The following is a 19,915-nucleotide window of genomic DNA, read 5'->3' on the forward strand; positions in this document are numbered from 1 at the left end:
ACCAGTTCTCATCCATGCTAAACTCACTGACAAGCGCACTAGTAGGACTGAGTTCCTTGGTCATCGGTGGGGACTGTTACGCGTGGGCGGTTGAGTGGGGCAGTTGCTCTACTAACGAAAGAGGTTTGATGTTGGTGGCACGACTTGTGTTGTTGTTCGAAGACATTTTCCGGCAATACAGTCAAAAAAAACCTTTTAAATCTTTGCCAACGTTTCGGCCCTTGTTGGGACCTTCTTCAGGGCCTAAAATTTATTCATTATTACTTTGGGGACATTTCAAAAGTTACTTTTACAAAATTTATAAAATTACATTTACTCGATCTAAATCAACAAATCAAAAAATGTTTTCTTTAAACATAAAACGTCGGGTGCGAAAGGGTCAATTTTGTTTCACTTTGGTATCGCTAAAGTGAACGTTATACCCGAAAAATACAATCCCACGCAAGGTGTATTGGCTAGAAAAATACGCCTAAACTAATGCCTAATGAACGTAAGTGCGACAGCTATGAAAAGTACATTACGTACTGTGACTAATTCCACTCCTATTTAGCATTTAAACATTACCCTGGTGGTATACAGCGAGTCGGTTGAAGAGGTGAAATTGACGGCAGCGCATGCGATAGATACAGGGGATACTCAAAATAACTGGGACAGGTAAAATTTTCACTTTTCAAGAAATTTTCCAATCGCTGTAACTTTTTGAAAAGGGCATCAAATATTCTCAAATTTTTACTGTAAGTTCATCAACTAGATGTGTATCAGTGGTCAAAATTTGGGAAGGATCGGGCCATTCTACACAAAGGTTCTAGAAAAAGGTCTTATTTTCCGATAGCCAATTTTGAGCTGTTATGTCTCCGGATTCAATGAACCGAATGCAATGAAATTTTAATCATACATGACTCATATAATAAGCTATTAAAAACATTTGACTAAACTTGAAATTCTTCACACGAAAGAAAATTATTTCGATTAGTGTTGGGGAAGATTTTACAGTTCGGACGGAAAATGAACAATCCTGATAGCGGGTCCGTTTGACACAGCTTCAAAGCTAGAAATTTTATTTGCATGTTAATTTTAAGCATATTTAGGAATAAGTTTTACTCACATTTGGTGTTCTTTTACAAATTCTAGATTATTTTTGTCCTCACTGTGTTCTTCGTTGTAATTCTACCTGTGATAATAGTTCTAAGTTTAGGTTAACAAATTCAATCGTGTATTACACATTTTTACCTTTAGAAAGCACAAATAGTAAATAAATTCAAGTAGAATAAGTTTTCAACTTAGTTTTAAGTTTAGAGTAATCTTTAGCTTTAGCTACAACTTTGTTGCTACACTGGTGATCTCAAAAAACTGTTTCTCCTTGCTAGTGCCCAATGACAGTTCTTCATCAGCCGTCAACGCATGACGGATGATTATTGCGAAGGGCGTACCGTGTACTCACTCCTTCGAGTTCGAAAAACTGCACAGTGGTTCGCCAACATCCTCCCGCCCGTGTAGTTCCGGTACGCCAGACTCCGGTACTTCTGGCTCGTCTTTCGGCACCCCTTTTACCTCCAGTAACGCCAACTTCGTTGCTGGCCGGTTGACCAGTCCTCGTGCTGTTTGCACAACTGCTCTGCGCACCTGGCCATCCTTCCCTGATAGAACTTCTACCACTCTTCCACGAACCCATCCGTTCCGCTTTCCTTCTTCTACTACGACAACCAGATCCCCTGGTTTCAGTGGCCTCACTGGCTGGAACCACTTGGTACGTCGTGTCAACGTGGGAAGATATTCGCGGACCCAGCGAGTCCAGAAAGTATCGACGAGATACTTCGACAACTTCCAGCTGTCTCTTAGTGGTGCCTGCTCCTTCTCCATATCCCGACTTGGTTGATTGATGCCTTGCGTTCCGTATAGCAGGAAATGATTGGGCGACAGTGCTTCCTGGTTCACATGATCCAGCGGGACGTAAGTCAGTGGTCTGGAATTCACGATGGACTCTGCCTCCAGAGCTATTGTCTCCAGGACTTCGTCACTGGGGTGGCGAGGATGATCTGCAATTGCCGACACTGCCGCCTTCACTGACCTCACCAAACGCTCCCATGATCCTCCCATGTGGGGGGCGAGTGGGGGGTTGAAAAGCCATCGTGTGTCAGAGTTCGTAAAGGTTGTTGCACAGCACTCTCCGATCGCACGAAGTTGTTCCCGAAGCAGGTTGTTCGCGCCCACAAAATTGGTTCCGTTGTCGGAACAGAAAGTTGCGGGAGACCCTCTGCGCGCAACGAATCGACGGATGGCCATGACACACGACTGCGTCGATAAGCTGTGGACCACCTCGAGGTGCACGGCCCTGATGGACAGGCACGTGAAAAGAGCGATCCATCGTTTAACCGTGCTACGTCCTTGCTTCACGAAAACAGGCCCAAAATAGTCCACTCCGATATGAGTGAACGGTCGGATGAACGATGTTAGCCGAATTTCGGGTAATGGTGCCATCATTGGCTCTTGGGGAGTCGCCTTCCGCACACGGCAATACTGACATTGTTTGGCTACCTTCGATACAACCGAACGGAGTTTTGGTATCTGGAAACGTTGCCGCAATTCATTAAATACCGTCTCCTTGTTTCCGTGTAGGAAACGAATGTGGTAGCTTTCCACAAGCAGTTCCGTTACCCGATGTTCCTTCGGGAGAAAGATAGGGTATTTCAGGTCCGTGGATACAACAGGGGCTGCAGTTATGCGACTGTTCATCCGCAGCACTCCATTGCTGTCCAGCATCGGTGACATGTTGAACAGGGCGCTCGATCTCTCCAACTTCCGAGGTTCTTCACGAGGGTGTTCTTTGTTGTACAGAAGCGTAGAGTATTCCTCCGAGTATGCTTCCCTTTGCACTTGCCTCCACAGCAGTGTTTCCGCACTCTGCAGTTCTTCCTGCACCAACGGTCCGTTCACCTTCAGGCTAAGGAACCGTTTGACCGCTCTGATAACGTAGGCTGTAGCTCGTACTAATCTTGTCCATTTGGAAAACCTCTCGACAGCTGCGATGAACGGTGGATGCAGCTTTCGATGGTGCAAGAACGCTGATCGCATGTCTTCCGTTGTTACGAAATCCTCCGATGTATGTTCAGTCCATTTTTCCGTCGTGTCGGATAGAAAACTTGGGCCGGAGTACCACCAATCTTCTGGGTTGAAGCTTGGTCCGTCCTTCCACTTCGTTGCCTGATCAGCAACATTCAGTTTTGACTGAACCTTCCTCCACTCGCCGATGGTGGTCGTAGTTAAAATCTCTCCAACTCGAAATCCGACGAACTGATGGTAACGCCGTGTTTCAGACCTCAGCCACGCCAAGACCGTTGTAGAGTCTGTCCAGAGATATCGTGCCGAGATAGGGATTGTTAGAGCCTTGCATATGGTGTCCAGTAAACGGCTCCCGATAAGAGCCGCTTGCAATTCCAACCGTGGAATGGATAACGGTTTCAGCGGCGCTACTTTCGTCTTCGCCGCTATCAGCGTACATCGTGGGATCCCGTTATCGGAACTTCGCAGGTACGCAACGCAAGCGTATGCATTTTCGCTGGCATCCACAAACATATGGATCTCGGCGCCATTGCATACTGATCTATTACCGGAGAAGAAACACCTTGGCACGCCAACTTCGTTGATCTTCAGCAGCAGTCCGCTCCATCTACGCCAGTCTTCTAGTATTTCGCCACTAATCGCTTCGTCCCAGTCTAAGCCTTCTCTCCAGATGCGCTGCATGATTAACTTGCCGTGCACTATGAAATGCGCTACCAAACCCAACGGATCAAAAAGAGACATTATGGTCCGTAAGACTTGGCGCTTCGTAGGCGTCGTGTTGTTCAGCACAATGTTCCGTACTTCTTCTTTCAGGTCCAACTCGAACGTGAAGATATCCTCCTCCGGTTTCCACACCATTCCCAAAACTCTTTCGACGATCGACTCCAATTTGACTAGCTTTTGTTCAGCTTCGCTGACTTCTCCGATGCGCTCGAGAACTGCAGGTGAATTTGATGCGAAATTCCGGATCTCCATTCCAGCCATGGCGTGAACGTGTTTCACATCTTCGATAAGCTCCACTGCTTCTTCGACCGTATCAACACTATCCAAAAAATCATCCACGTAGTGGTTTTCGACGATGGCACGGGCTGCCTCAGGATATTGCGGTTTGTAGTCCTCTGCGTTCCTATTTTTCAGGTACTGAGCGATGCAAGGTGAGCACGCAGCGCCAAACGTGGCGACATCCATCACGAAGATCTGTGGAGGTTCTTCAGGGTGCTCCCGGAAGAGAAATCGTTGTGCCTGTCTGTCCTCTTGCCGAATCCGGAATTGGTGAAACATTTCTTTTATGTCTCCGCTAAAGGCTACGCTTTTTTGGCGAAAACGCAGCAGAACAGATGGTAGCGCTGTTAACAGATCCGGCCCTTTCAGCATCAGGTCGTTGAACGAAACACCTTCTGATCGGGCTGCAGCGTCCCAAATAAGACGGACTTTTTCCGGTTTGCGTGGATTTCTCACCACCCCCAGTGGCAAGTACCATACCCGGCCCGGTTCTGACGATTCCAACTCGGCAGCGGTAATTCGATGAGCGTATCCTTTGGCCACATACTCCTGAATCAGTTGCTTGACTTTCTCTCGTAGCTGCTCATCTTTCGCCAGCTTACGCTCCAGAGCTTCCGCTCTACGGACTGCCATACTGTAGCTATTCGGAAGGGAAGGTTCATCGTTTCGCCACAACAGGCCAGTTTCCAGCCTACCGTCGATCCTTCGGGTAGTTTTCTGTAATATCTCCAACGCTCTCTTGTCTTGGTCCGATAGTGGGCTCTGGTTGACGCTCGCTTCATCGACCGCCATAAACTGCCTGAACAGATTGTGTAAATCCGTGTCTGCGCCGTGTAACTCTTGGTGCGTGTGCACGTACTCTACTGGACTACTACCGACGGTATGTTTTCCGAAGAGGCTCCATCCGAGCCGCGTTTTGACCGCGACCAGCTCTCCGTTTCTACTCTCTCGACTTTTCAGTGTACTGATCAGCTTAGCGTTATCTACACCGATGATGAGACGAGGAACAGCACTGGTGTAACTTGACAAAGGAAGCTTTCTGAGGTACGGGTGACCCAGACAAAGTTCCTCGTAATCCACCGTTTGGTTTGGCAGTTTTAGTTGGCCAACCGTCCTTGCCTTCAGTGGGAACATGTTTGCTATGTTGTGCCCGGAAATAGCGACATTGACGTGCTGGGAATCTTTCTCGATCCTCGTAATATCTCCAGTCCAGCCCAGACACAACGGCTCAGCCGGTCCCGCTGCACCCAGTTGTTTGGCTACCTCTGCTTCCATCATCGTCGATGAAGATCCATCATCCAAGAACGCGAAGACCTCTACGCTGTTTCCGTTGTAGTGCAGCGTCACGGGAAGGTAACGCATCAAAGCACAAGAGGTAACGGAATGGTGGTTTTGATGGACGATGTTTCTTTCCGTCGGCGTTGATGTTGGAACTGTTCCAGTCTGCACCTTGGCCAGGTGTAGTAAAGCGTGGTGACGCATGCGGCAGTCTCCAACTCCACATTCTTGTTTTGAACGACAAGGCCATGAACGATGAGGGATCAAGCATATTCTACACAGCCCTTTTTGTCGCAAAACCTTCCATCTTTCGTCTACACTCAGTCGCTTGAAATCTGGACACTCAGCAACACGATGGTCTGTCTTGGAGCAGTGCACGCAGGGCTTGACGGTGGGGTTACTTGATTCAGTCCCAGACGACCCCGATGTATTTGATGAAGATTGATGGACGAACAGCTTCTCCTTCGAAGCTCTTTCTCGTTTCGGCTTCTCCTGCTTCTCCGCCGGCTGTTGTCCTATACCAGTCAGGAGAGTCACGTCGCTGGCCATCGTAACAAGGTCCTTCATGAAGTCGTTGAAGGTCGCCAAATTCACTGTGTGGTAGTGACGCTTAAAGGAAGCCCACTGTAGTTTCAGAGTCGGCGGAAGTCTGTCTACCAGCTCTTGCAGCAACATTGGGTTGCTAATATGCTGATGTTGTTGGGCTAGTATCATGTGTTCCACCATGTTCCCCACGCCCATTCCGAACTTGATCAGGGTTTTCAGGTCATCACCCCTGGGTGAGGGTATTTCGCGCATCCGCTTCAGAAGGGAATGGATAATCACTTCCGGTCTGCCATACAATCGCTCCAGGGTTGCCAGCACGTAGGGAACTGACTCCGGAATCAGCAATCGACTTCTCACGCTTTCCAACGCATGTCCACGTAAACATTGTTGGAGTCTCGCCAGGTTCTCAGCGTCGTTATAGCCGCAAGCCTCTGTCGAGTTGTTGAAGGAACTCAGGAAAAGCGGCCAGTCCTGTGGATCTCCAGCAAACACGGGCAGCTCTTTTGGAATGACTTGGCGAGCGGCCAGTTGTTCTGCTGTGGGTCCTCGCACTCGACGAGGTTGCGATTGGCTCGAGTTCTGCCATTGCTCACGCTGATCCGTCCGGTGCTGATGATTTGGTCGTGTCGTTGGTTCCGGGTATGTCTGATGTCCCGGCAGTGGTTCCAACCTAGACGTGCTCGGAAGAGCCCCTTGCTGATAGCCTGTAGACGTCAAATACTCTGTGGAATTCAGAGCATAATCCGGTTGGCCGTACGTTGAATGGAAAGGGATCGATGAATGATATCCGATGGTTCCAAGATGCGGAACCGATGGCCACGCCGGGTTCCATGTTGCTGCCGTTGGTTTCCTCGCAAAGTTCTCGTATCCGGGGGGAGGCTGATTCACAAATTGGTCTCTAGCACTTGTCACTGTACACTGTTCACGACCGGACGGTGGTTGTACCTCTTGACGATCGGGCACACTGTATTGCTGCTGTTCCACCGGAGGCACAAATGAACGATTCACTTCACTACCGTGACCGGGCACAAAGACGGACGATTTCGGAACGCGCATCTGATTCTGATCGGAAAACGGGTGCTTCGCGGCTGGTTTTGATTCGCAAAACTGCGCGGATTTCAACGACGGTATTCGACCCATTGTGTTCAACCCTGGGGGAGGTTCACCCGATGTTGGCACAGTGCCCAGAGAATGATTTAGTGCTAATTGACCCTGAACTGCTCCTAGCTGATTGCCTGGCTTGGCTGGATTTTTATGGGTTTGTCTATGCCCTGACTGTCTACCTACGATTTGCTTTATTGTTGGTATTAAAGGTGTACTGGTTTGGCCTACTTCTGGTATAGGATGCAATCTGACGTGCAAGGTACTAACGCTAGTTCTCACCTGGCTCTCTGAAGACAAACCTGAACCGGTAGGTGACGCAACTCGTACACCACCCGCGCGTGACTTCATACCTGCATTGGTTTTCGTATAGGCTGCTCTTGCCTTCTGCTGTACCCGTTCTTCGGACTCCAGTTCACCGGTAGTAAGCACTCCAGTATGCCTGCGGGATGACGGAATAGTTCCGGCCGACGTGTCTGCCCCCGAGCCTTGGTGGGACGTAGGTACTTGGGCCGCTACTGTGAACTCCGTGGAACGAACGGTTTGCTGCTCTTCAAGAACGCTGACGACGCTGGTCGTCTTGTTGGGTTCAGCTTCTCGGTCGCCTTCGGCCGATGCGGGTTGGAGTGCTTCTTCGGGAATAGCTGCTAACGTGATCTGGTCTTCGGATTCATCTGCTGGAGTACGCAGGGTTCCATCTAGGCTTGTGGATACGATTTGAGCCGACGTGGTAGCTACTTGACTATTTGCTCCATCTGTCTGACTCGATGCACCGACCCACTTCTTGGTACTCTCGCGGATTTGCCTGGAACTCACTCTGCTCTTGAAGCTACGATCCTCATCCTCATCCTGCAGTTGTGCGTCAAGGATGGCAAACTGTTGTTTCTCGAAGTCCTCCTCGACCTGACGCCGCAGTCGCTGGAACTTCTCAGCATCTTCGAGATCCCGGAGACGGTTTTGCTTCTCCTTCTCAAGCTGTTGCAGCCGCAGTGCCACCCGTGCTGAGCTGCTACCACTATGTGACGTTCGCCGGGAGCTGCGGCTCGTGCGGTGGGATGAAACAGTGACGACTTCATCGCTCTCGACGCACCTCTTGCAGGTGAAACTCCGATCGGGATCGGCAATCGAGTCTCCCACGTCCGCGCACGAATAGTGTACGTACCCGTCACAGCGGTCACACTGGACCAGATTATCGGCGTTGTTCGGTCTGTTGCACATTATACAGTGGCTGTCCGATGGATCCATTGTTCCTTTGTTCGGATGGCAACCACATGTGCTTCGAAACAATCGCAAATCTTTGAAGATTTTTGTTGGGGAAGATTTTACAGTTCGGACGGAAAATGAACAATCCTGATAGCGGGTCCGTTTGACACAGCTTCAAAGCTAGAAATTTTATTTGCATGTTAATTTTAAGCATATTTAGGAATAAGTTTTACTCACATTTGGTGTTCTTTTACAAATTCTAGATTATTTTTGTCCTCACTGTGTTCTTCGTTGTAATTCTACCTGTGATAATAGTTCTAAGTTTAGGTTAACAAATTCAATCGTGTATTACACATTTTTACCTTTAGAAAGCACAAATAGTAAATAAATTCAAGTAGAATAAGTTTTCAACTTAGTTTTAAGTTTAGAGTAATCTTTAGCTTTAGCTACAACTTTGTTGCTACACTGGTGATCTCAAAAAACTGTTTCTCCTTGCTAGTGCCCAATGACAGTTCTTCATCAGCCGTCAACGCATGACGGATGATTATTGCGAAGGGCGTACCGTGTACTCACTCCTTCGAGTTCGAAAAACTGCACAGTGGTTCGCCAACAATTAGATTATTTTTCTAATATAACACCAATTCATCCAAAACTTCATCATCGTTTCAAAATTCGAGATAGTAATTATAGTTCATTTAAATTCCCTCTAATTGAATTGAATATATTTATGTTTCAAAGAAAAGCAACCAAATAGCCTTCATTAAATTGAAAAGTAATGGGATGCATATGAAAAATAGATAAATTTACTGAAAAAAACATGGAATAAATGAAATCGCCATAACTTTTTTTCTTATTAATAATTTCAAATTAAGTCAACTCTTTTTCAAAGTTCATTATTTAAGTCATAAATGATCAAAATTTCATTGCATTCGGTTCATTGAATCCGGAGATATAGCAGCTCAAAATTGGCTATCGGATAATTATACCTTTTTCTAGAACCTTTATAACTTTGTGTAGAATGGCCCGATCCTTCCCAAATTTTGACCACTGATGCACAACTAGTTGATGAACTTACAGTATAAATTTGAGAATATTTGATGCCCTTTTCAAAAAGTTACAGCGAGTTGAAAATTTTTTGAAAAGTGAAAATTTAGCCTGTCCCAGTTATTTTGAGTATCCCCTGTATAGTGGAAGGCTAAATGAGGTCGAGGCAACTGACACTCGCACTCCACAAGACGGAGATGGTGGTGGTGAACAACCGCAAGTCTGCACAACAGGCAGTGGTCACCACGGGCGGGTGCTCGAACGAGTCGAGTCGCTCACTAAAGCTTCTTGGTGTCATGATCGACGACAGTTGAACTTCAGTAGTTATGTCGAGTATGCTTGTAAGAGGGCGAGCGTGGCGGTTACGGCATTATCTAGGATGATGTCAAACACTTCGGTAGTTGTCTCCTGTAAGCGAAAGCTGCTCGCGTCAGTAGCGGTGTCCTTACTACAGTATGTCGCCGCTGCATGGTCGAATGCACTCAAAGTGAAGAGGAATGTAGATAGACTAGAAAGCACACACAGGCTAATGTGCCTTAGGGTGGCCGGTGCATACCGGACCATCTCGGAAGACGTGGTATGCGTGCTAGCGGGCATGATTCCGAGGATGTTGAGTTCTACGAAGAAAGAGGTACAAGAGGTACGCGACGAAACGCCAGAAATTCGTCCATGATGAAATGGCAGAGAGTCTGGGACTCTTCGACCAAGGGTAGGTGGACACACAGGCTCATACCGAGCGTGTCTCGGTGGACGTGTAGGCCCCGCCATGGCGAAGTGACCTGACACAATTCCTGTCGGGAAATGGGTGCTTTATGTGGTACTTGCACAGGTTCGGGCATGCAGATTCGCCCTCATGTCCGGAGTGTGCAAATAGGGCGGAGACGGCGAAACATGTGCTTTTCGAATGCCCGCGCTCCGCGGAGCAGAGGTCGAGCATGTGGGAGGTATGCGGTAGGGATCCTACTACCGATAACATTGTAGAGAGGATGTATACGGGGGTGGACGAGTGAAACGCCGTGTCGGCCACGGTATCAACAATCTAGCTTCACCTACAGAGGAAATGGTGAGCCGACCAACAGTTAGTCGAGTTGGCCCCCTAGAGGGCAGCTATATGTGGTAGCTGACGTTTGACAGTGAGAGTGCGCAAGTACGCACCCCCCCCCCCTACGAAGTCATCCCTAACGGGCGTACCGCGGAGACAATGTAAGGTAGTAGCAGAATAAGGTTTTTCTAAGGTGTTGCCAACCAACAGATTTCCTTATTCTATAAAAAAAGAGGATCTCAGGGGATCTCAGGTGGGTTCTAAGTACTGCTTTAGTGGTTCTCAGAGACGTTTCAGGGGGTCTCAGGGGCATTCAAGGGGGCCTAAAGAAATTGTAGAAGGTTCCAAGAGATCTCTGGGGTGCTTTAGGAGGTCTCAGGGTCGTTCCACGAGGTCTACCAGGGTTTCAAAAGGGTTTCATTGGGTCTGTAGGGCGCTTTATACTATTGAAACGCTCCTGAAAACCCCGTGAGGTATAACGGGGCAAGTTAAAACGGATGGAGCAAGATAAAACAGCGGGTTAACAAGATGTTTTCTAATGATAATAAACAATTTGATTTATTCATTTGGAGATGAACCAGCCTCGGGCTGAAAATCTCCCTAATAAAGCTAATAAGAATAACAATTTGATTATCATGAAACATAGTTTTTGATTCAAACAGGCTTTTAGCGTAGAAAAAAAATTCCAAATTGAATTGAAATCACATATTCATCCATAACGTCAGTATCCAAAATACTGCCTGATGAATCGCAACGTTATATTCAGCTTGGGTACAATCCCGGTAGAATGGCTTACCTTAACCAAAAATGCATTTAGGTACCGAGATTTGCACGACATGCTCGATGATGAATACTAACTAGTCTAAATTCTATTAGTAAAAATTGTCACGTTCCTTTCCGGGTATGATTTTTTTTTATCCGAATCCAAAAGGGTTTCCAAAGCAAAGGTAAGGGCGGTTGCCTTTCGGTCGGAAGAATTCTTTGCAATCCGAGCGTGAAGAAGTGCGAGGCGATAGAAGGGAATGAGTTTTGTTTGAGTAAAATGCACAACATCGAAATAATTTGCCACAGGGTGCAAAATTTGTCTGATAAATTTAAAAAAAAATGATAATAACAAATGATTTTTTTTTTCTCAGGTAGAAGCTCATCCATCAGCAAAATTTCATTTTTCTTAATGAGTTTAAAATTCGAATTACAAACTTCTTATATTTCACGTTTTTATCACTGACTCACTAACCTTTGTATACCAGATTCTAACGATTGCTAACATACATTTAAGGGTTCATGAATTGTCCCAACAATCGCTGCCAGAATCTTCGAACACATTAATTTAATTTTTCAAGACTTGAGGTAAGCATTTGCCTTTAAAATGTATACATGAGCTAAATATTAGAGTTAGCCATCCACAACGCATTTCACAGCGATCCCCAGAAGAATGAATTCGAGTGACGATGGAAGATGAATGAGAATGACCATCGGCGATGATGACGGTGCGGCGCGGTGGTGCTGCAATTGTATGCTCAATGCCAACAGAAGCATGAAATGCGTTGTTGACCTCAGTCAATGAATGAGGGGCTGCCACATAAGCCGGAAATTAATTTCCAAATGCATATTCATAATTATTGTGCGTTTTATTTGGCGTACTCGGTGCGCACTTACCTTCTTCATATGGCTGGTGATGGTCGATTCACCTCTCGGTTGCCATTATTGCCGCGAGGCTCACCAGCGCAGCGCAGCGACGAATTCAAAATTTCAACCACTCATGGTTTGCTCGATCGGGCTAAAATATAAACGACTCATAAAAAAGTGATCATTTTCCGTAACAAAATCAGAAATTGCCAATAAAGAAGTAGGGGTGGGAGCAATAATAAACTATAAAATTTCCATAAACAAATCAAAAAGTGCATAAATAAATCAAAATTTCCCATAAATAATTGATTTTCGAGCAATAAAAAACGTTGGAATTTCCACGAATAATTCAATAATTGCAATAAATAACTACATTGTTTCCACCATAACAGTTAAAATTTTCCATAAATAAATCTGATTTTTCCATAAATAATTTAAAAATTCCCAATTGAAAAACATCAAAAAAGCAATTGAAAATTTAGCAATAAATAGGAACTGATGAGCAAGGTAAAAGTACCGGCTGAGCCATGCGTGCGAAGCCGCATAGAGGATTGAGGAACTGAGGCGGCAGAAGGCCGCCGATGTTTCCGAAATCCGATGCGCCGTAACTGCGTCGATTCGGTTCTAGGCAATCCACAGATCCAAGAATTTGCCCGGTATAATGCGAACAGAGATGTTATCCCTTTTTTAAGTCCGACGAGCGTTAGCGAGTTCGGACAGCAAGCGATTGTCTGTTAAATTGCACAATAGTTTCAGTCTTTCTATCATAGTTCTATAATGTATTATGTTCGAAAATTTTTGTTGGAAAAAATATAGTTTTTTATTGCAATTGTTGATTTATTTGTGGAAATTCTTACATTTTTTATTGCTAGAAAATCAATTATTTATGGGAAGTTTCGATTTATTTATGCGCTTTTTGAATTGTTTATGGAACTTTTCTAGTTTATTATTGCTTCCACCCCTAATTATTTATTGGTAATTTTCGAATTATTTATGGAAACTTTTTAATTTATTATGGGACGATTAATTGGCTGCCGCTCGATCGACGATGAACTGCTTGTTCTGAAACGTGCGCCTTCGATCCGACTGCCGACGGCGCGTCGGTCGGTATCGTCAGTCAATCATGCGTTAAATTATATTAAGTAATTTGTTCGACCAGAATCGGGAGCCGCAGAGTTTCGGTTGCGTTAGTTTATGGGGGCAGATCATGCCACAATTAGAAAAAGGGTCATAAAGTCGTTCAACCCGCACCCTACCGGCTGTCAATTGGCGCTGCAGCGGTGGTGACATTTACGACGACAATTAACCTCCTTCGCAATTGATGTGGAATAAATGCAGTTGAGTGCGTGATTAACAGATGTTGATCCAGCTGGTGATTTTGGGCGGTAGAATGCGTTGCATTAAGCAATAAAACGATTCTCCAAAGTAATATTGTTTAAAATCTTCCCAACAAGATTCACCACGCACCAAAAGCTGCTTTTACTTATTTTCCGTTCTTAGCACCTATGGTCAGGAGGACCGAATTCAAAGATCTTTATCCTGGACAATTTCCAGCCATCGCCTTGACCCGTGGCCAGGTCGAATTTCTGTCGACTTCCTTTGTTTCCTTGTTGAGGTTGCGCCGCCATCTGCCCCTGGATCTACCTCTGCTGCGTTGTCCTGGTGTGTTCCAATCTAACGCTTGTTTGCAGATTTCGTTACCGCCCCTGCGTAGAATGTGGCCGACCCACCTCCACGTTCGCTCCCGAATTTCTGTCGCTATCGGCTTTTGATGACATCGACGATGGAGCATCACGTTGGAGATCCAATTGTGAGGCCACCATGTACGAATTATAAACCGCAGGCATCTATTGATGAAGACCTGCAGCTGTTGCGTGTTCTCCACTGATACACACCAGGTTTCACTGGCGTATAGCAGCACAGATTTCACGTTCGAGTTTAAAATTCGAATTTGAGTGCGTCGACTGATCTGGTTGTTTTTCCATAGATACTTTTCTTAACCTTTCATGACGCGCGCCATCAAGCAACCAAAACTGCACCGCGTTCACGCTGTATACGACGAGCGAGGTTTTTTGGTAGTGTTGTACTTTTTACAACAGCGCGCGTCCTGAAGGGTTAAACTTGCAAAAGCAGCTCTCGCCTTCTTGATCCGTGCACCTATGTCGATCTTGGTGCTTCCATCGGCCACCATTTAGTTAGTTGGAAGCTTTCAACATTCTCCACTGATTGTCCAGCTACCGTAAAACTGGAAGGGTTGACCGTGTTTACATCCAACGATTTGGTCTTGTTGACGTTGATGGTAAGACCTGCCGCTGAGGAGCGATTGACAAGATCATCGAGCTTGCTCTGCATATCAGAGCGCCGTTGAGCTAGGAGAGCAACGTCATCATCCAATTCGAAGTCATTTAGGGGCTCCATGGTAATGGGCTGCCACAGCAATCCACGATTTGGTTCAGGGTCAATCGCACCTACCAGGATCTCGCCGATTACGACGAGGAACAGTAGTGGTGATAGTATACATCCTTGCCTCACTCCAGCAACGACCCGGATGGGATCGGACAAAACACCGTCGTGCAGTACTCTGCACGATAATGCACTGTACTGTGCTTCAATGAAGCCGATGATTTTCTCAGGGAGACCCTTGCGCCTGAGGGCTTCGCACATGTTTTCGTGATTAAGACGGTCGAAAGCTTTATCGTAATCAATAAATACTAGGTAGAGAGGTTCTTGGAATTCATTGGCTTGCTCCAGGATGATACGGAGCGTGACAATATGGTCCACACAGGATCGTCCGATATGGAATCCTGCTTGCTGCCGTGGGAGAGTTGCGTCAATCTTTTCCTGTATCCGATTAAGGATCACTTCGGGCTGTTCGGGCTCTAAAGAAGTTGATCATCAATATTAATTTCTATTCCCGATCAGCCTAGATAGCCGTGTAGTGGCGGTAGCAGTTACCTCAACTGGCTAAGAATATCACTACGGATTGCCTAATCCGGTGGTAAAAGTCCACCAAACAAGCGACCCCTAATTCATGGTGTTAAGCGTACCGTGCCTAGGAATGAATGGTTATGGGGGTCTAATAAAAACTTAACCGTGAACGGAGCCTGTGGAGTACCAGGGCACCCTCCACAGTATGTTGCCCTTACTGTGTTAAACGGAGCAATGACGCAGTGGACCTTATTTGTCTCCGGGATAATCGGCCACTTTTCTTACGTCTCAATTCCGAGGCTTAATAAAAGTGGGTAAATGATTTTTTTTATGGCAGGAATTAAGTTCGTACAGGTAAACCTTCATTACGCAAAAGGTGCTTCTGCTGTGTTGAGTCGAAGGTTTAAAAAAGAAGGACTGGAAGTGGCGCTTATTCAAGAGCCATGGTCCAATAAACGAAAGATTCTTGAAGTTCTGACACAAAATAGTAAACTATTTTATGATGAGCAACAAGATTCTCCCAGAACTGCTGTCCTAGTACGTAAAACGTTAAAATGTTATCCTATTACAGAGTTTATCAGAAGGGACATTGTTGCGGTCATGGTAGAGGTACCAACCACTAGGGGTAAAACTGAGATCGCTGTGGCTTCAGCTTACTTTCCTGGTGATGTTCCTGAGGCACCTCCTCCTGAGATCGCATCATTTGTCCAATTCTGTAAAGAAAACAACAAATCGTTTATCATTGGCTGTGACGCCAATGCACATCACACGGTTTGGGGTAGTACGGATATTAACAGTCGAGGTGAGTCACTATTAGAGTATCTGTCTTCGAACAATATAGACATTTGCAATAATGGTGATAAACCTACTTTCTCAAATGTAATCAGACAAGAGGTCTTGGATCTAACACTGTGCAATGCTGCAATCTTTGACAAGATCACAAACTGGCACGTGTCAGATGAGATTTCTCTATCTGATCATAAACACATAATCTTCAATTGGAGTGGTGGAGATTATTCTAGAACTGCATTTAGAAATCCCAGGAGGACAAACTGGGATCAATATGTAGAATTGTTGAATACGCATTCATTTACAGTGGGAGAAACTATTGATTCAATCCAAAAGTTGGAATCATTTTCTCAAAGGGTAAATGAAAGTATCATCAATACCTTTAACAGAAGTTGTCCCACCATACAATCGTCTTCTACTAGAGACGTGTCATGGTGGAACTTTAAACTGGATCGCCTTAGAAAATTTTCTCGTAAAATGTTCAATGGAGCGAAACAAACGGGAGATTGGACTCAGTATTGGAAAGCCCTGACTGAGTACAACAACGAAATACGAAAATCTAAAAGAAAGTCTTGGATGCTGACATGTGAAAACATAAACAGCACTCCTGTAGTTGCAAGACTCCAGAAAACGCTTGCAAAAGATCATTCAAATGAATTGGGAAACCTGAAGCGCGACGATGGAGCTTTTACCAAAACTCCTCGTGAAACTTTGGATTTAATGATGGAAACCCATTTTCCGGGTTTGGTTCTAAGTGTGGATTCTAATGATACTATATCTCTGGAAGGTGAAGGATGTCCTAGTATAAACTCATCGGAGTCAACTAGTACAATAAACACCGCTTCAGATTTAGCTAATGAAATCTTCACGAAGGCCAGAGTGGAAAATGCAATTAGATCTTTTCAGCCTTTTAAATTTCCAGGAGTAGATGGAATATTTCCAGCACTGATTCAAAATGGAGAAGCGGTGTTGGTTCCATCACTAATTGAGATGTTCAAGGCTAGTTTAAGGTTTAATTATGTTCCATCAAAATGGAGACTTGTAAAAGTTATCTTTATACCAAAAAAGGGGAAGCGAGACAAGACGCATCCCAAAGCATACAGGCCAATTAGTCTTTCTTCAGTTTTGTTGAAGACTATGGAAAAGGTTTTGAAGGATTTTATTAATTCTTCTTACATAAAAGAGCATCCCCTATCTGACTTCCAGTTTGCTTATCAATCTGGTAAGTCAACGGTTACGGCACTTCATTCGCTAGTAACAAAGGTGGAAAAAACGTTTTCAGCAAAAGAAATAGCTCTATGCGCTTTTTTAGACATAGAAGGAGCATTTGATAATGCCTCCTATTTATCTATGAAGCGTGCCATGGAGAACAAAAACTTCGACAAATGTATCATACATTGGATTGATACTGTGCTTGCAAAAAGAGAAATCACCTCTGAGCTGGGAAGTTCTTCTATAACAGTAAGGGCAACGAAAGGTTGCCCTCAAGGAGGAGTTCTCTCACCACTAATGTGGTCCTTAGTTGTAGACGATCTTCTAAGAAGCTTGAAGGAAAAAGGTTTCGAAGTTGTGGGCTTTGCAGACGATATAGTCATAATAGTGAGAGGAAAGTATGACGAAACTGTTTCGGAGAGAATGCAAAGGGCCCTAAACTATACACATTCATGGTGTATTAAGGAGGGCCTTAGCATCAACCCGTCAAAAGTCGTAATTGTCCCTTTCACTAGGAGAAGGAAGATCAACCTTAAAGCTTTTCGGCTTGGAGGGATACAAATTCATCCAGGTGATCGAGTCAAATACTTAGGTTTGATACTGGATGCTAAACTGAACTGGAATGCTCAAATTGAGTCCGTGATCGGTAAGGCAACAAGTGCGTTCTGGTTATGCTCCAAAACTATTGGCAGGAAGTGGGGCTTGAAACCAAAAATGATAATGTGGATTTATACTGCCATAATCCGCCAAAAAGTGACGTATGCTTCGTTTGTCTGGTGGCCAAAAACAAAAGAGGCTACCACACAATCGAAGCTTGCGAAAATTCAACGTCTTGCGTCCATTGCTGTTACAGGAGCAATGCGAAGCACTCCATCAAAAGCTTTAGATGCGATTCTCAATCTGCTACCTTTGCACGAGTACGTGCAATTAGAAGCAGAAAAGGAATTGCTGAGACTTGAACGAGTTGAAAAGTTTATGCCAGGTGATCTTGTAGGTCACCTGAGCATTTCACAATACTTCCAAAATAGGCCAGTAATGAAAATGATTAAAGATTGGATGAAACCTGTGGAGAACCATGATGTTACTTACAAGTTGCACGAAACAACTCGTGCAGATTGGGAAGTCGGAGGTCCCACTGTTCGTCAAGGGTCAATCAAATTCTTTACAGATGGCTCAAAAGTTGGAATAAAAACGGGAGCAGGAATCTACGGCCCTGGAATACAAATTTCAGTGGCGATGGGACACTATCCTACGGTGTTTCAAGCAGAGATTCTTGTTATTTTAAAATGCGCAAATATCTGCCTTGAGAGAAAATACAGATATGTAAATATTTGTATTTTCTCAGATAGTCAAGCTGCACTAAAAGAATTGTGCGCTTACAAATGTACTTTAAAGCTAGTCTGGGAATGCATTCTTTCACTGCGCAGGCTGTGCCAAGGGAATTCAGTAAACTTATACTGGGTTCCAGGTCACTGTGGCATTGAAGGAAATGAAATGGCAGACGAGCTTGCTAAAAGTGGTTCCAATTTACAGTTTGCTGGCCCAGAACCATTCTGTGGTATATCAAACTGTACAATTAAAATGGACCTGAAACGCTGGGCTGAGCAGAGGGTGATATCCAATTGGATGGACGTCAAAAATTGCAATCAGTCAAAACGATTTATAACACCAAATGCTTATAAAACCAAAAAGCTCTTAGAGCTCAACAAGAGAGCTCTATGTACATACACTGGCCTAGTAACTGGATACTGCCCGAGCAGGTATCACTTGAAAAATATTGGCCATATTCAGAGTGATATCTGTCGTTTCTGTAATACGGAACGTGAAACCTCGGAACATCTGCTTTGCAGTTGTGGTGCTTTATACACGCGCAGGCAAAGATTTCTAAATAGTGGTTGCTTGCAACCCAGTGAGATCTGGTCTGCAAAACCTGGGAAGGTCTTGGAGTTTATCAATTCCATTGCACCTGACTGGGAGACGACGCGTCATGGCAGTAGCTGATTACTTGACACATGGTAATTAGCTGGCTAGATGCGAATATCAAAACGGAACATGCCACAATAGTTCAGCCTATTGGACGCAGTGGCTTAATTTCCCCAACAGGGGAGGAAAAAAAAGGATCACTTTGCAGAGGACTTTGAGAACGATGCACAGCAACATGATTCCCTGCCAATTATCGCATACAGTCAGGTCATCCTTTTTGGGCACCTTTTCTAAGACACCTTGCATCCAGTCGACCAGAAATGTCCCATAGTTGCAGAATAATTTATGCAAATGTAGTATCCGACAATACGACGGGGTCAGTTTTGAGCATCTCAGCTGATATGCGATCGACCCCCGAGGCTCTGTTCGATTTCATGCTGCGGATGAATGCTTCTATTTCCTGCACTGATGGAGCTTCGGTGTTGACACGGGTAATGCAGCGAACCCTTTCAACTGGTCAGCCGGGCCGGTCAATAACTGTCCTCCAGACGTGTCTTCCACGGGCATCATAGCATTCATCTTAGTCCCACTAAGGCAACATGAAACGTTGTAAAGAAGACAAATGTCACCGGTATTTACGACTTTCTCGCCTTCGTCAGCTAGGGAGTCCGCCCACGCTCTTTTGTCCCGCCTACATCACATGAGCGCTTCACTTCCTTCCCGAGAACCGAATAACGCTGACAGGCTACGGCCTTGGCTCCTTGTGTTTTCGCTGTTGCGAGGACGTAGCCAAGACAGCTTTCAACCGTTGGAGGATTGCGTCAATCTTGTCTTAGGGTCAGTAATTAGCCCCAATTCTCTGTGCTTTGGTATCGGACGGAAAGGAGGTAATGCTCATACCGATCTGGGACTGTTCCACCTACGAATTTGTGCGACTTGCTTAATGCTATTGCTAATGCTACCAAGTATCAAGTACCGTTCATCCCGCTCTTCATCTGTACGTGTTCACTACGTCCGCCACCTTTGCCATAGACAGACGCGGCACAGGTTGACAATAGCTTATTCATTACGATCATGTTTGGGTTAAATACAACTCTTAGGAGAAATTGACCATTTACTTTCCCGATTACTACAATTGGTAATTTGGTCTTATAATAG

At 45.2% G+C, this 19,915-nt stretch overlaps 2 protein-coding genes across 2 annotated transcripts in view; one reads left to right on the forward strand and one right to left on the reverse strand.

The window, feature by feature from the left end:
• LOC109420851 (uncharacterized) overlaps window positions 1–19,915 on the forward strand; it is a 436,654-nt gene that overhangs the window by 13,184 nt on the left and 403,555 nt on the right. The gene's annotated exons all lie outside the window — the stretch shown is intronic.
• LOC134286681 (uncharacterized) lies at window positions 1,438–8,232 on the reverse strand. The gene is made up of 2 exons (XM_062848332.1): window positions 7,341–8,232; window positions 1,438–7,037 (listed from the first exon to the last, which is right to left on the reverse strand). The coding sequence occupies exons 1-2, from the start codon at window positions 8,230–8,232 to the stop codon at window positions 1,438–1,440; spliced, it is 6,492 nt and encodes a 2,163-aa protein (XP_062704316.1).

The sequence above is a fragment of the Aedes albopictus genome, chromosome 2 (genome assembly GCF_035046485.1).
Source record: "Aedes albopictus strain Foshan chromosome 2, AalbF5, whole genome shotgun sequence".
Classification (NCBI taxonomy): domain Eukaryota; kingdom Metazoa; phylum Arthropoda; class Insecta; order Diptera; family Culicidae; genus Aedes; species Aedes albopictus.